This window comes from Erpetoichthys calabaricus, chromosome 9 (assembly GCF_900747795.2).
Source record: "Erpetoichthys calabaricus chromosome 9, fErpCal1.3, whole genome shotgun sequence".
Classification (NCBI taxonomy): Eukaryota; Metazoa; Chordata; class Cladistia; order Polypteriformes; family Polypteridae; genus Erpetoichthys; species Erpetoichthys calabaricus.
In genome coordinates this window covers 30,237,412-30,253,978 of record NC_041402.2, presented here as the reverse complement: position 1 = coordinate 30,253,978, position 16,567 = coordinate 30,237,412, and the positions used below count along the sequence as shown (strand labels likewise).

Genomic DNA, 16,567 nt, shown 5'->3' with positions numbered 1-16,567 from the left:
GTTCCTCGGGGGATCCTGTGGGGGGTGCTCCGGGAGTATGGAGTACCGGACCCCCGATAAGGGCGGTTCGGTCCCTGTACAACCGGTGTCAGAGCTTGGTCCGCATTGCCGGCAGTAAGTCGAACCCGTTTCCAGTGAGAGTTGGACTCCGCCAGGGCTGCCCTTTGTCACCGGTTCTGTTCATAACTTTTATGGACAGAATTTCTAGGCGCAGCCAGGGCGTTGAAGGGGTCCGGTTTGGTGGACTCAGGATTGGGTCACTGCTTTTTGCAGATGATGTTGTCCTGTTTGCTTCATCAGGCCGTGATCTTCAGCTCTCTCTGGATCGGTTCGCAGCTGAGTGTGAAGCGGCTGGGATGGGAATCAGCACCTCCAAATCCGAGACCATGGTCCTCAGCCGGAAAAGGGTGGAGTGCCCTCTCAGGGTTGGGAGCGAGATCCTGCCTCAAGTGGAGGAGTTCAAGTATCTCAGGGTCTTGTTCACGAGTGAGGGAAGAATGGAGCGTGAGATCGACAGGCGGATCGGTGCGGCGTCCGCAGTGATGCGGGCTCTGCATCGGTCTGTCGTGGTGAAAAAGGAGCTGAGCCATAAGGCAAAGCTCTCAATTTACCGGTCGATCTATGTTCCTACCCTCACCTATGGTCATGAGCTATGGGTAGTGACCGAAAGAACGAGATCGTGAATACAAGCGGCTGAAATGAGTTTCCTCCGCAGGGTGTCTGGGCTCTCCCTTAAAGATAGGGTGAGAAGCTCAGTTATCCGGGAGGGGCTCAGAGTAGAGCCGCTGCTCCTCCGCATCGAGAGTCGTCAGATGAGGTGGCTCGGGCATCTGATCAGGATGCCTCCTGGACGCCTCCCTGGGGAGGTGTTCCGGGCACGTCCAACCGGGAGGAGGCCCCGGGGAAGACCCAGGACACGCTGGAGGGACTATTCTCCCGGCTGGCCTGGGAACGCCTCGGGATTCTCCCGGAAGAGCTAGAAGAAGTGGCCGGGGAGAGGGAAGTCTGGGCATCTCTGCTCAAGCTGCTGCCCCTGCGACCCGACCTCGGATAAGCGGAAGAGAATGGATGGATGGATGGAAATTTAAGAAATATTCATACAAAACATCATTGGCATTATGAATGCAGGGAGCCAACATTCTGATCACATTACACAGCTACAATCAAACATGTTTACAGCCAGCCATCACCTCACCTTGGATACTCATACCACCTCACGATATTCAGTGACTAAAGACCTGTGGCACTCACTCCCATGGAGTATAAATATTCTGAGACACTGGTTCTGGGACACATTAAACATAATGGTCCAGATAGTTTGGACCCATTCCAGCCTGCATAGTACCATAACTAGTCCAGATGATAACATGTGCCTTGTATGCCATATCATTCAAGCACACTGCAGTATGACAAACTGCTATGTCATAATACTGTTTATGGACTACAGCACAACGTGTGACAGTTCAGCACCATCAGACTTGACTGATCACCACACTCCTAGACAAGAGCCTTCTGACCACCTTCTGCAACTGGATTTTGAATTTTCATACTGGCAGTATTGCTTCCTCCTGACTGACTCTTGTGTGGGGTAGTGAAATGAATCCCCTGCTGCACGCCTTCTTTACCTATAATAGTGTGGCCAGACACAGCTAAGACACAGCTGAACTTATTCAGGAACTGCAATATGTAGATAATTGAGGTTACAAATAGGGACTCGATTACAGCAATGCTGAGAGCCAAATGGAATATGCTATATAGTTTAAACAAAAAATAAAGGCCACAGTACAACTTTGGTATAAATTAGATATAATAAGCTTAATTTTGTTGTATTTTTGTTGATTTTAACCTCATTATGCATATAGTAACTGCTTTCCTCTTTTCTTTTTGAGAGGACACTAAACTATTGTATCCATAGCTATAAATAAATAGGCTTTACGCCTTCTTCTAAAGTGTCCCTTCCATGTAGGCACTGGGCTGAAATAAAACTATAGTTAAACGTTCAGGGTCACTTTAAACTTGAAGTAACAGTTTGTTTTTGGAGTCTCTGTTTCTTTAAACAGTATAACTTCTGTTACTAAGACAGTTCTGAAACGTTTTGGTACCTTAACTTTACAAAGCTGAGGTTTCAGTCAGCAGTGTTTCAATGAGCAAAAACCAGGAACCTTGAACACAGTAGTACAAAAAATTCTCTTTACCCATTATAGAACTAAAGATTTTCTAAACAATATTTATATCATATAAAAACAAACTGCTGCTAATTGGTAGCTGGCTGACACTGTTTTGCTGCAGTGTTCAGCAATGCTGTCTCATAGATCCAAGGACCTGTGTTTGATGCTGGGTCCACTGGTTTTTACTCGCATTCAAAACATGTTCAGGTTAGGTTAATTAGGAACTCTATATTAACCTTTGTCTATAATAAATTTACAGGACAAGCCCTTGCGGATTACACCATTACAAAGAAAACGAGTTTTTCAAAACAGAATGGAAATCAGTCTTTTAAAATACATTACTTAATAATAAGAATCATTCTGTTTACAACTTGACAATATATTTTGATATTACCATCCTACTATTACTAGAGCAACACATGAGAATCACAGAACCCATTGTTATTATCTGAAACATTTTGAATGATTAATGTGGTAAAAAAGCACTTCTATACAAAGCTCTTACAACACAGTTTCTTTCACCTCAGTATGATGTTAAATTTAAACTGGTTACAATAAAATTTTCTGACTTGAAGGCTAACATATTATACCTACTGCGTATGTCACAGAAGAAAAAGTAACTTTTGTCCGACAGAATCTCTCTGAAGTCTATATTTACAGAGAAAACACATTTTTGAAACTGACAATACAAAGTGGAAACTGGGGTCATTTCCTACTGTGTAGCAAAAGTCAATTTTTTTGGCCTTTCTTTTCAAATCACTTTAAAAGCACTTTCTTTTTCAAATAATCAGGCAATTTGGTTGAAAACAGATATGGATGGCAACTTAAGAACCTTTATGTAGAATTAACCTCAAAATAGCCAAAAAAATAATAAAGAACAAATTTTTTAACAACGAAAGTGATTGATGATGAAAAATCATTAAAGGAAAAAACATTACATTTGCTATTTAGTTACTACACTTCAAACATTAAAATTATATAACTAAACAATCTAATATCTATCTATCTATGATTCCCCATGATCTATTGATCCAAATGGGCCAGATGGTCCTTAAAAATTAATAAAATAAATAAACAGAATCATCCCTGAAAGAAAGATACTGGGATTCACTCAGGGATCCGGCTTAGAAGCTGGGCAAGTAACTTAACACAATGTTTAATTTGGTTCAGCCCAAAAAAGCTACATGAAGCCACCAAGGCAGGGTTAAAGATATACGTGAATACAATGCCAGCAGGGCACCAAGCAATGGAGCAGATAGAGAAGAAGCTGAAGAGAAAGCCCATGTGTGGGTAGAGTCTTGTGCAGGCATGATTTCTGGATAGCCTCAGAAAATTTCTGGCAAACCATTCAATGACTCAGGAAAAGTAACCGAGATATTTCTCATGCTTTCCTTGGTAAGACTGGACAGGTTGACGTCAACTGGGGATACTGACAAGATGCAGAAGAAGCACTATGAAGAACTCCTAAAATCAGTGGAGTTGTCAACATTAGAGGAGGCAGTGCCAGAAGCAAAGGTTGGCATTAGGTCCAACTGGAGTTGGTTAATATATATATATATAGATTTTTAAATTTTATTTCATATTCATAAAAATCAATACACAAAAGACAATATCATGATGTTCAGCACCTTAATTTAGTTTTTTACAACTTTTGCTGAATGTCAAAATCCACAACATCAAATCTAATGTGCTATTTCTAAGCTCATCTACGTTGGCTCCACCCATGTTGTCTGGAGGTGATAAGTGTGAGAAATAAAAAATGATGCGAGCATCATAAGAGGAAACATTTAGAACAACTAGGGTTATCTCTGCGGTTTGTAAATGGTTTAGTCTTCCCCTTGATGATAGTCAGATAACCAGTAACTCTAACAACACCAGAAATCAGATGTCTGTGCTACAGAAATCCTCAACCATCCATTTAATATGGTCTCCATTACTGACACATTACAAGTGGGAATAAACACGCCAGACTTCATAGCATTCTTTTGTGTGAATTATTTAATGTTTGTGAATCAGGATTGGGGTAAACTGCATCCTGTCCATTTTTTTTTTCATTTTAAGTTTTATATTTTTGTGTAACACATCAATTAATCTTCCTAATTACAATAATGGATAATAATTGTGTAGTGCATTCATTTTAAAGTAACATTTACAAATACTGTAATGACTAGAGGTGCAGGAAACAGGGGAATGCATTTAGCACCCAGTAGGTGTAAAGCTGGTGGGTAGTTAGCTCTGAAAATTACTTTTAGTTGCTTCAGCAGCTGAACCCACTTCCGCCTTCCTTGGCAGCTCCTCCCTGTTGCAAAGGTCTTCTGCAGCTCCATGCGCCCTTGACTGCTTCATCCCAATGCCACAGACGGCACTGGTCTCACCTAACCAGGCTCGTTGACAGCCATGGACCCAGGCCGATGTGCTTCAGGAGTGGTGACACGCAGCTGAAGTGCTCTTTAAGTACTGTGTCAGTACACCCCCTTTAGAGCATAATTTATGGAAGATGTTTCCATGAATTCTCATCCCCTCAGACAGCCTGAGGCCACCAAAGGATTGTGTCCCTCTCAGGTGTGAACCTGGGGGTACTACATTACATTGTTTAGGTGGTATTTGAATCTGTTACGATTACTGAAGGAAATAAAATATACAGCCATATTACTTTGTGAGCAGAGGCCAGTCATAGGATAATGAAATATAAATTAATAAAATAAAAATTTGGTGTGATTTTGTAATGCCAGATTTTTAATAGGGAAATGTTAATTTATTGTTTATTCAGTATGAAATTGAAAGTAAAGCTTCACTGGGTACTGGAAATGCCCAACAAAAATACATCACCCACCTCAGAATTCCTTACAGACACTTACCTGGCACAAGCCATGTAAAGTACCAGTCTATACTGTAGACAAAGATTCAAGAAGATGCTGAGAGTACTGAATGTAAAATACAAGTTGCCCGGCAAAATACGAGTTGCCTGGTAAATGTTATAAAATAGATACCTACATGCATCATAGACTGTTAAAGACAAGAAAAAGCATGGATACGTAAATACATATTTTGGAATCATTACAAGTGATGTTAATTGTAAAATAGTACATGTATAATATGTATATACACATCTTTATATATAATCTTCATTTGGATCTTGATCTTTGTTTGTCCGTGAATTCACTGCCTTGTGTGGTGTTCCTGCTGTGTTCAGTAAAGGGCAGTAGTGATGGAGGAGGAAAGGAAGTGAGGGGGAGGATCGTTCGATGAGGTTGGAGTGTGGTGATTAAAGAGGATTGAACTAAAGGAACCTACGTGCTGTTTGTACTGGCTGAATACACAACATCTTGGTTGTTACTTTTGTTTACAAACACTGTCGATACCACTCTTTGTGTTTAGATCTGGCGTCGACACCACTCTTTGTGTTTAGATCTGGCGTCAACACCATGCTGTGTGTTTAGATCTGGCGTCAACACCATGCTTTGTGTTTAGATCTGGCGTCAACACCGTGCTTTGTGTTTAGATCTGGCATCGACACCTGCTTCGTTGTCGAGACTGTGGTTTTTTGTGTTTCTATTGACCGTCGTTGGCAGCACTTCGTCCAAATCGAATGTTCACCCACTTCTTGGAGTCGGTAGTCAGAGTATATAAGTCGGACACACTTCTGTGATTTTCCATCAGTCAGCATTTGGAGTTCAAGAAAGAAGCATTGGTTCTTCCTTTCTCTTTGGATTGCCACAAAGCAACCTGCGAGATTGGAGAAAGGTTGAGAAGAGATCGTGAGAGGAAACGACAGCGTCATGAAAACTAGACGGACTGTGAACGGAGAGAAGCAGAAATGCTCCTCCACCACCACATAATTACTATTCGGACAGTGATTCAGAGTAGGCCGTTCCTATCGAATCAATGTTCAAGGGTTTTGTTTTGTAATTTTGTTTCCCTTATAAAAAATCATAATGCTGTGCAACGAAGGGCCCAGTTCATGACTGGCAGCCGCGTTTAAACAGGGAGCCCTTCACAGACAACTTTAACACACGCAACGTAGTTGGCCGCACATGGCTAGTGTATTAATATTGGTGATTAGGACCTTTATGAATTAAAAATTTTGTTTAACTGATTGGTAGACACAGATACAATACATACAATGGAAACTCGGATATACTGTAAGTAAAGGAGATATAAAACAAAAATGGGTGAAAAACATGTTATTTGAGCTGTTTCTTTGAGGCTATTATTTCACATTGTTGTGAGAAAATATACCAGGCTTTGGACTTAATAGAAAACATGTATATACTTACCTATATGGTGCTGATCTTCCATTTTTAAAGGTATTTTGAAAACCTAGAGAATTATTGAATATTACATTTTGGGTCCAAATAATAACAAAATCAATTTAAGTCCATGTTGCCTGGCCCCAGTGATTAAGAAGGCCTGCAGTGGCAAGGCCACAGTGGTGAATAAGATCAGACCAGATAGGCTGAAATTACAGTACTGGATACTGTAGGGATGTTTTGGCTAAAACATCTATTCAGTGGTGGGGACAATGTCTTAGGGTTGGCAGATTTGAGTGGTGCCCCTAATTAAAATAAAAAAAAAAAAAAAAAGGCAACAAGGGTGTAAATCCATTTATCAAGGAAGCACACAATTCAACCCCTATGGAAAAAAAAAAAAACAAAAAAACTATGCCAGCGCACTGGAACACAGATTTTGTCTGATAGTTTAACCTAGGATCCAGGAAAAACAATGCAGATTTTCTCCTAGCTGTGGTACACTGGACCAGCAATTTACCCTTGCATAGATGTATATTTCAGGGGTCACAGGAATTTTCTAATCTTGTCTATTATGTGCTTTGTTAATCTGGAAAAAGCTTATGACAGCATACCCACAGTATCTTGTGAGAGGTGCTTCATGAGATTTGGGTTCCTGGGCCACTGGTACATTCCATTCAGTCCCTGCATCAGTGGAGCAAGAGTAGTGTTTGTTCATAAACTTGCCCTCAAGCACAGTCCATTGAATATGGCTGTTGGACTCTGCCAAACTTGCATTTTGAGACCTTTCCAGTTCATGACATTCATAATCGTGATAAGAAAAATTGAAAACTGAAGAATATACAGCTTGGGGACCTAAGGACTGAATCTCTAATGTTGGAATACAATATTGAAATTTTGGCTTCATCAGTCCTTGATCTCTGGCACAACCTGGAATTGTTCACAGTGGAGTGAGATGTGGCTAAAAATCCAAGATCATGGTCTTTTCATAGAATAAAGTGTCTTGTTCTCTTCTGGTATGGAGAGAGCAGTTGGAAAAAGTTAGCAGTTAGCAAAAGACCCTGGGCAGATCCAGGACATGATGGAAGGATTATTTCTCTCAGCTGGCCTAACAGACTCTGGAAATTACCCAGGGAGTACTGGAAGTACCTACTGATGATAGAGTGGACTGGTCAGTTCCTCTCAACATGTTGCTGCTGCATCTCTTGTCAGGATAGGAGGATTGAAAAAGGTATTGATCCATTTACTTTTAAATAGCATTTTCAAATATAAAATCAAATAAAAACATTTTAATTTATGCTTGGTCTGCAATAATGAGATTTACCTATTGTGAAAGTCATTACAACTGATTTTAAGACTTCACTACTAAGGCTGAAAAGTAAATTTCAGTACAGCAGGGATTAATTAATACACATGACTCCTTAATGAGCAGTAGCACCATATATCTCCTCTTAAAATACTTAACATATGGCGACTATTTGTGCAAACACATTTTACTCATTTACAACAAGACTCCAAGGTGAAAAGCATTGGCATATTAGAAAAATAAAGGCAAGGCAACTCAGTGCCTCAGACCAGTACCTCTGGGCTGGGGACTGGCTCAGTCACGTAGTGGTATTCTGCTTAGGTGGGTGTGCACTGTGACAGCTATATTGTATACAGTGGTGTGAAAAACTATTTGCCCCCTTCCTGATTTCTTATTCTTTTGCATGTTTGTCACACAAAATGTTTCCGATCATCAAACACATTTAACCATTAGTCAAATATAACACAAGTAAACACAAAATGCAGTTGTTAAATGATGGTGTTTATTATTTAGGGAGAAAAAAAATCCAAACCTACATGGCCCTGTGTGAAAAAGTAATTGCCCCCTTGTTAAAAAATAACCTAACTGTGGTGTATCACATCTGAGTTCAATTTCCGTAGCCACCCCCAGGCTTGATTACTGCCACACCTGTTTCAATCAAGAAATCACTTAAATAGGAGCTGCCTGACACAGAGAAGTAGACCAAAAGCACCTCAAAAGCTAGACATCATGCCAAGATCCAAAGAAATTCAGGAACAAATGAGAACAGAAGTAATTGAGATCTATCAGTCTGGTAAAGGTTATAAAGCCATTTCTAAAGCTTTGGGACTCCAGCGAACCACAGTGAGAGCCATTATCCACAAATGGCAAAAACATGGAACAGTGGTGAACCTTCCCAGGAGTGGCCGGCCGACCAAAATTACCCCAAGAGCGCAGAGACGACTCATCCGAGAGGTCACAAAAGACCCCAGGACAACGTCTAAAGAACTGCAGGCCTCACTTGCCTCAATTAAGGTCAGTGTTCACGACTCCACCATAAGAAAGAGACTGGGCAAAAACGGCCTGCATGGCAGATTTCCAAGACGCAAACCACTGTTAAGCAAAAAGAACATTAGGGCTAGTCTCAATTTTGCTAAGAAACATCTCAATGATTGCCAAGACTTTTGGGAAAATACCTTGTGGACTGATGAGTCAAAAGTTGAACTTTTTGGAAGGCAAATGTCCCGTTACATCTGGCGTAAAAGGAACATAGCATTTCAGAAAAAGAACATCATACCAACAGTAAAATATGGTGGTGGTAGTGTGATGGTCTGGGGTTATTTTGCTGCTTCAGGACCTGGAAGGCTTGCTGTGATAGATGGAACCATGAATTCTACTGTCTACCAAAAAATCCTGAAGGAGAATGTCCGGCCATCTGTTCGTCAACTCAAGCTGAAGCGATCTTGGGTGCTGCAACAGGACAATGACCCAAAACACACCAGCAAATCCACCTCTGAATGGCTGAAGAAAAACAAAATGAAGACTTTGGAGTGGCCTAGTCAAAGTCCTGACCTGAATCCAATTGAGATGCTATGGCATGACCTTAAAAAGGCGGTTCATGCTAGAAAACCCTCAAATAAAGCTGGATTACAACAATTTTGCAAAGATGAGTGGGCCAAAATTCCTCCAGAGCGCTGTAAAAGACTCATTGCAAGTTATCGCAAACGCTTGATTGCAGTTATTGCTGCTAAGGGTGGCCCAACCAGTTATTAGGTTCAGGGGGGCAATTACTTTTTCACACAGGGCCATGTAGGTTTGGATTTTTTTTTCTCCCTAAATAATAAAAACCACCATTTACAAACTGCATTTTGTGTTTACCTGTGTTATATTTGACTAATGGTTAAATGTGTTTGATGATCAGAAACATTTTGTGTGACAAACATGCAAAAGAATAAGAAATCAGGAAGGGGGCAAATAGTTTTTCACACCACTGTATATCAAGAACTGTTTAAGTGTGGCTCCATGAACAAGGTACCTTTTCTCCCTTGGACTTTGAACCTGTGTATTGATAAATTTTATGACACAATACATAAGGCAATAAATTCAAAATGTTTATGTTTTAAGAATTTTTCTTTATTCTCTGATATTAGTTTTGCAGTTACTAATGATTCAGCACTAATATCAAAATAAACATGATTTAGTCTTTTTGGAAATAGTCTCCTTCTTGGTTCTACCTGCAACTTTAAAAAAAATAACCGATTTTACATAGGTATAACATTTATATACTACAGATTTAGCTTATTTATTTATACTGTAGAAACATACTAATAAACTATGAACTATAGAACTTACATTAATGACTGCTTTATGTCAACCAGAAACAATATTGTTAAGTTACATTACCAAGCAAAGATCCTGACGTAGTTAAATCTTCATTTGCCAGGTGTTAAATTCACACATTATTTTAATTATGTAGTCTGCTTTTTTATATACCTTTTTGCATATCAAATATGAATAGCTGAAAAATCAAAACAAGCAATTTCAAGCAGAAATATTTACACTGAGAGAGCTCACTATAGGACTTAAAGACAAAAACCTCTACAATTTAAGTTGTATTTTAAAATAAACTTTGACAGAATGTTCACTTTGAATTACCAGCCATTAAGACATAGTTATAGATATTTTCTTCAAACCTTATCAGTAACATACAATATTCATGACGGTTCAGTTAAAGGCAACAAACTTGTTAGTACTCTGCTGGTATTTATTCTAATTTATAAAAAACTTGGTTGAAGAGTGTACTAGTTAAAAAACGGTTTGAGAAAGCAAAAAAATAAATGAGTCATTACAAAATTATTACAGTTACAAGTTCTAGCAAAAACAAACATACCTCTGGAAAGCTGGACATATTCACTAAGATAAGCAGTGGGGACTTCATAGATATTTGCCCAATCTGGTTTAAGGGGAATTTTCCATCCTTTGTTACAACAACAATATGGTCAAGAGCACCTAGAAAGATGCGTTGAAATAAATATGTAAACATTCCAAGAACATATTTCTTGACATATATTTTACCGTACATTGAGTGATATTTTTTATATATATGTAGCAAAAACACTGCCATTCCAATTAAAAAAATGTCATTTTATATTTTAAACTAGAGATTCTGTGAAAGCACAAAAATAACATAGCATTTCTCAAACTCAATTAATCCAATTCAGGATTGTGTTGTGCTGGAACTTACCCTGGCTACAGTTGGTGCAAGACAAGAACCAGCTCTGGAAGTAGTGCCAGTCCACCGTAGGGCCCTCATGTACACATACCCAACGGCACATCTTTGGCAATGCAAGAAGTAATGGGGAATCCTGATAGTCCCCAACTTACAACTAGAGAAATCATTTTTACAGTGGTTTATACATTTGATCCCAGTACTGTTGATTCTATGTAAGGCTTGATACAAAACTACTCCATGTCTTTGGTCAAACTATTTAGGCTTTTCAGTAAGAAATTGTGTTTTATTTTACAGGTAAATAAATGGAAACAATTAGTAATGGTTGAGCAAAACATGTATTATTGAACAGTCAGGTTTTAGATACAGGAGATCATGTTTCAGAAACATGCTGAAACTGAAGAGGCCATAAAAGCAGACGATCAGAGAGGAGCATACAGTATATTATATATCTTGATTTCAGATGACCTTTGATAGTCCCTAGCATCTCATGTTGGGGTCCTAAGTTAAAAAAGAGAATTTAAGGTGCAAAATGGTTATAGCATACACGGAGCATATGGGTACTGTGTGTGGAACTTCTTTAGAATTGGAAGATGTTAAAAGAGACATTCATGTATTGGTGTTTGGGCCTCTGCTCTTTTTAATACACATTATTGGTCTTGAGTAGATACAAATAATAAGTTGTTTAAGTTTGATGTTAAACTATATGGAATGGCAAATAATCTATGATCAGATGAAATTATTACACATGGATAGAATTGAGACTTGGGCAAACTTGTGACAAATAAAATATAATGGTAAGTAAAAGTGAAACATTAATACATTTTAGAGAATATAAAAATGGCAGAGCAAACTCATTTTTTGCATGGGAGACCGTACTTCTTTAATGTGGGTAATGACAAACTTTACAAGGTGTATAACTCTGTGTCAGCCAGTGTGCTTTTCTACACTGTGGCATGCAGGGCCAGTAAAATCCCTTCAAGAGTGGTCGACCAAATCAACAAGCTGATTAGGAAGGCAGGCTCAGATACGGGATGCACTCGCGATCTGCTGGAGGTAGTAGTGAAAGAAAGAAAAAAATCCTCTTTGACACACTAACATTGACGACATTTAGTCAATTAAGTATTTAGAACAACTGTATCAAGAAAAATTATGGGGTCTCCTTCATATCCAAAGGGAATACACCTTTATAGTAGCTCAGTGTGACTGTTCTATTATCTTTAGCCAAGTCAAAAGTGTTTTTTTCTTCTTTTTTGTAATTCTTGTGTGTGTTTGAGAGATGATGTTGTTTGTTATAATATTTCGGTATTTCCTGAGATTCTATAAAAGCAAAATTTCCCCTGGGGGCAAATAAAGTACTATCCCTCTAAGCAAGGCTAAGTGATTAACACAGTTTGTTCTAATTTGCTGAAATCAGCTATTTTATACTTTACCATGCAACACATCATATACTGTTTAAAAAATTTAGTGTTCAGGTGATCCAATCTTTTTCATTTTATAGTCACTATATTTTATGCATCAAAATATGTAACACAGGTTACTAAAATGTCTCAAAATTAACATCACCTTAGTGTGCACTGTTAATTTGTAATTTCCCTTATAAAGACACCGATGGGAACTTTTGGTTTAATGTTATAAACTTGTAGTTGAAATGTAGGCCCTTATCACATCTTTGACAGTAAATAGCGTTTATCCTTCTGTTTCTTATTTTTTGTAGGATATAACAAGAAAAAAAAAAGACTTGTCTTATATATTTAGAGGTGAAACACAGCAGAAACATCCCAAATTAAATATAAGATGGCTTTAAGTTTAAATTTACAATAACTAATTTAGTGCATAATAAAAAATTAAACAAAACAACTGCAACAAAAAATATCTTTGCAGTGTTTTCACTTGTGTTTTGTTAGTATGGGTAGAAATGACAGAAATATATACTACAAGATGTGAACTGTTCATCCGGTTTTGTTTAGACTGGGGAATTAAAAGGAGGAAAAAAAGCACTACACTGCAGTCACACAGAGACTTGACATAAGTCTGATGGAACCCTTCAAAATGCTAATTTCCAACCAATTGGACTTTTCCTGCCCCACCAGACGATTACCTGAAAACTTGCTTCTTTGTCACATCTGCAAACACTTTAACAAGACTTTCTTGACATTTCCCTTTCACAAAAAACATTTTCAGGAAATGATTAACAAAAATGGATTCTTCCTGGTCAAGGCCAACTTTACAAAATCTATGGTAGCTATGAAAGGGTTACTGTGTTATCACGCCTACTGCTAAGGTCTGTTTAGTAGTGTTTTAGGGGGCTATTCTGTCTGTAGTGAAGAGATGCATGAATCGCATTTTTCTTAAATGTAGTACTCCATATATGGAGTAAAATTAATATTTTATAACAAAGTAAAAAGAGTAAATCAATGTCACTAGCTTTCTGCAGTTTAAAGATCAGAAGCCTTTTGGGCAAAGTAATAACCAATATTATAATTTAAAATAAATAAAGACTGCACACTCATCTACTTAATTCAATCATGGGTCATAGAAAATCCAAACCTATCCCAGAACCATTGTCTGCATGGCAGTAAGCTTACTTCAGAATACCTGATTTAACATATCATAACTTTATATTCACAAACCTGCTTAACCCAATTGTGGGTTGTGGACGGCCAGCACCTATATCTGGGTGAAAGACACAGAAAAACCCTGGAAAGGGTGGACTGTACATGGACTATATTTTTGTATATTTTGTTTATGTTTTTGGTTTACATCAAAAACATTAAATGAACCATAATATAACACTTAAATGTGATTTATGATATTATTTTATAATTGTATATCCCTATTTTAAGGAAACCAGAATACATGCAATGATACATACTGTTTCACATTTTATGGACGTTTCTAATTAACACTTTTAGTTAAAAAAAAACGAGCATGCAAACTGAGTATGTCTTAAAATCTTAAACCACAGAGATTTACAATGTGTTTAGAAGTAGCCATAACTCTTCTAAAAGGAATAAAGCCAGAAATATTAATAGCAGACAACTACGTGTGAATTTATTGTAGATTCCTTTCAAACACTGTGAAAACACAGAAGGCATTTACAAAGTAGAAATAACCTAGAAAACTCTCCTTGCAATTTATTTCTTTTAGTTTTTTTCTGTGCATTGATAAATATTAAAAAATGTTGTAGTGATGCTTAAATAGCCTAATCCACTTGACACAAAATAGATCTTAAACAACATGGCAGTATATTTCGTTAAACAATCATCTTTGAAGTCCTGATAAACACAGTTTCAACTAACCAAAGTCAAAGGAGTCCCAGAAAACACTTCAAAAGTTGCAACCAAGGTGCCCTGACATGGAAGTGTTTAAGGAAATAGCAATAAAAAATGGTCTACTTCACACATAACCTCTCCAGCAGTAGAGGAAAACAAATAGTGAACTGGGTCATTAGACTCCAATTTTCTCATAAGTACTTTAGTAGACTCGTCAAGGAAAGAGCATTTTATGGCATGAGATTAATAATACCATTGCTGTACAATATTATGTTTTTGATTCTTCTCCTTGCCACAACAAGCTCTAGCAAATGTTAAATTTCAATATGAAAAAAACCACACAAATGTGTGTACTTTTTAGCAAAGCAGTTACAGCTATGGATAATTAATATGTCAAAAAACAAAATTACTTAATTTCAGTGGACCTGAAAAAATATGAAAGCAAAATGCTTGTATTATTTTTAGCATATGAAAAAAAAACAGAGAATAAAAAAATCGAAGTTAAGGACTAATGACTGTGCAGTAATGAACTAGAAAATATATTGTACAATTTAGTGGGACACAGAGAAAAGTCACATTCAAATATTTCACACGTGTTTTCAGAGTAACATGACTGAAACTATGCAGATATTTTAGGAATAAAATTCTACATAATTTTATGACTATGAATTTTAATAACTTTGATTTACTGTGTGTATAATTTTGCTGTTTATCAGTTGTTCCAGGTTAAATGGGTCAAATAATAACAAGCTGGGGGAAAAAAACCCTGACAAAAGCAAATGGATGAGCTTCTAAACGTGTGTCAAGGCACATGTAAAACAAGTCTAGTCCTTAAGAGAAAGCAACAAGTACCAGTGCCATAAGGTTAAACTTTAAGAGGTATAATCAGATCTGGTCATTCTCATTCTTCATTTCTTTAGCATTGATATACTCCTCTCTGAAGCTTTTCTGACTGGCTTCCATTTACCAGTTTGTCAATGAAATAGCTTTGAAGTCATTATCAGCAATTTGAAAAACATACGCTGAACAGTGGCATGACCAATGCACAGGAAACCCTCAGACAGTACAGGGTGCCAAAGATGGTAGCTTACTAGACAATCATTTTGAATTAAAACCAAGTACTTTTTTTTTGACTATACAGACTTTGCAAGCAAGCCAAAAATGACACTGGCAATTGGACAGACTGCAGTTTGAGTGTTGGGGAACAAAGAATAATTCTTAATTTAGAATGATCTTTTTGTAAGATAGATCCTATTGTGAGGCTGATGTATGGTCCTAACATACTTGATGTTCACTAAAGGGCCAAAGCACTCAGCAAAAAGCAGATGACCACAACTTAAGCATCTACCTGAACCTGACTCTATGAGCATTCATTGCAAACTTTTTGATATACAGAATGCCATAAGGTAAAACGTCAAAGGACTTTTATGTTTAAACCAAGGCTGCACACGTTAAAGATTCAACAGGTGTTACCATAAATGTTACCATAAATATTTTATAGGGTTGTGAAAAAATGTCTTCATGGGACAGCAATTTAGAATTGTTTGAACAATATATCTCAGGACATATCCTTGTTTAGTGCAGTTTTGTAACAGTGAAAACATCTACAATTTTTATCAAATAAACAACTTAAGACATTATACCAAAGGAGACACCACAAATAATGCTGACAAATTTTCCAATTAAATTTTCATTTTAGGAAAACCTGAAATGTGCAAGACCAATTTCCAGTTCTTTAAACAGATTTATAATATTGAAATATCTTTGAATATTTTTATTTTCATTATAGATACTTGGTTGCATCCTTGAATCTAACAATTAAAAAAAAAAGTCCATTAATAAGAAACGAGTATAGCTCTACGTAATAAAGTATCCTAAAAACAGCATACAGTATATTGCAATTGTCTTAAATCCTTAAAAAGAGAAGAAGAGTGGTTGTGTTTATTAGGGTTTTCAAAATTATTGAAAAAAATCTGTATTGATTTTAACATTTTAAAATTACTTCAGTACTCATTTTTAATGGTTTGCATTACAAATGTGTTTCCAGTTTGCCATGTTGTAAGATTCTGCCCTGGTTCCATCCACTCACAGGTGTTCATAAGATGGCAGCTTCAGCGCCTTCACCAGCATGTATAACTGACGAAGAGGGCTGCTGGAGTGGTGTCTGGAAATACTGTTTTTATTGCAAATGGGGACAGAAAACCATAAGATACACACAGGCCTCTATGTAAGATTTGCAAGCGAGTCAATACAAAAGATTCTGAGAGGTTATCTTTTTTCTAAATTATGAAAACATTAATAAGGAACAACCCTGTAAACTGCTGCTTTTGAAATTGGAATATGATGTTATTTTTTTCTCCAGA

General features: G+C 37.3%; 1 protein-coding gene across 1 annotated transcript in view; it reads right to left on the bottom strand.

Annotated features, from left to right (window-relative positions):
- The window catches only part of mrrf (mitochondrial ribosome recycling factor), a 130,773-nt gene that overhangs the window by 22,959 nt on the left and 91,247 nt on the right, over nt 1–16,567 (bottom strand). Inside the window, exon 4 of the mRNA XM_028809228.2 lies at nt 10,591–10,709. Coding sequence (XP_028665061.1) covers nt 10,591–10,709 — 119 coding nt within the window. The remainder of the gene's footprint in view (nt 1–10,590; nt 10,710–16,567) is intronic.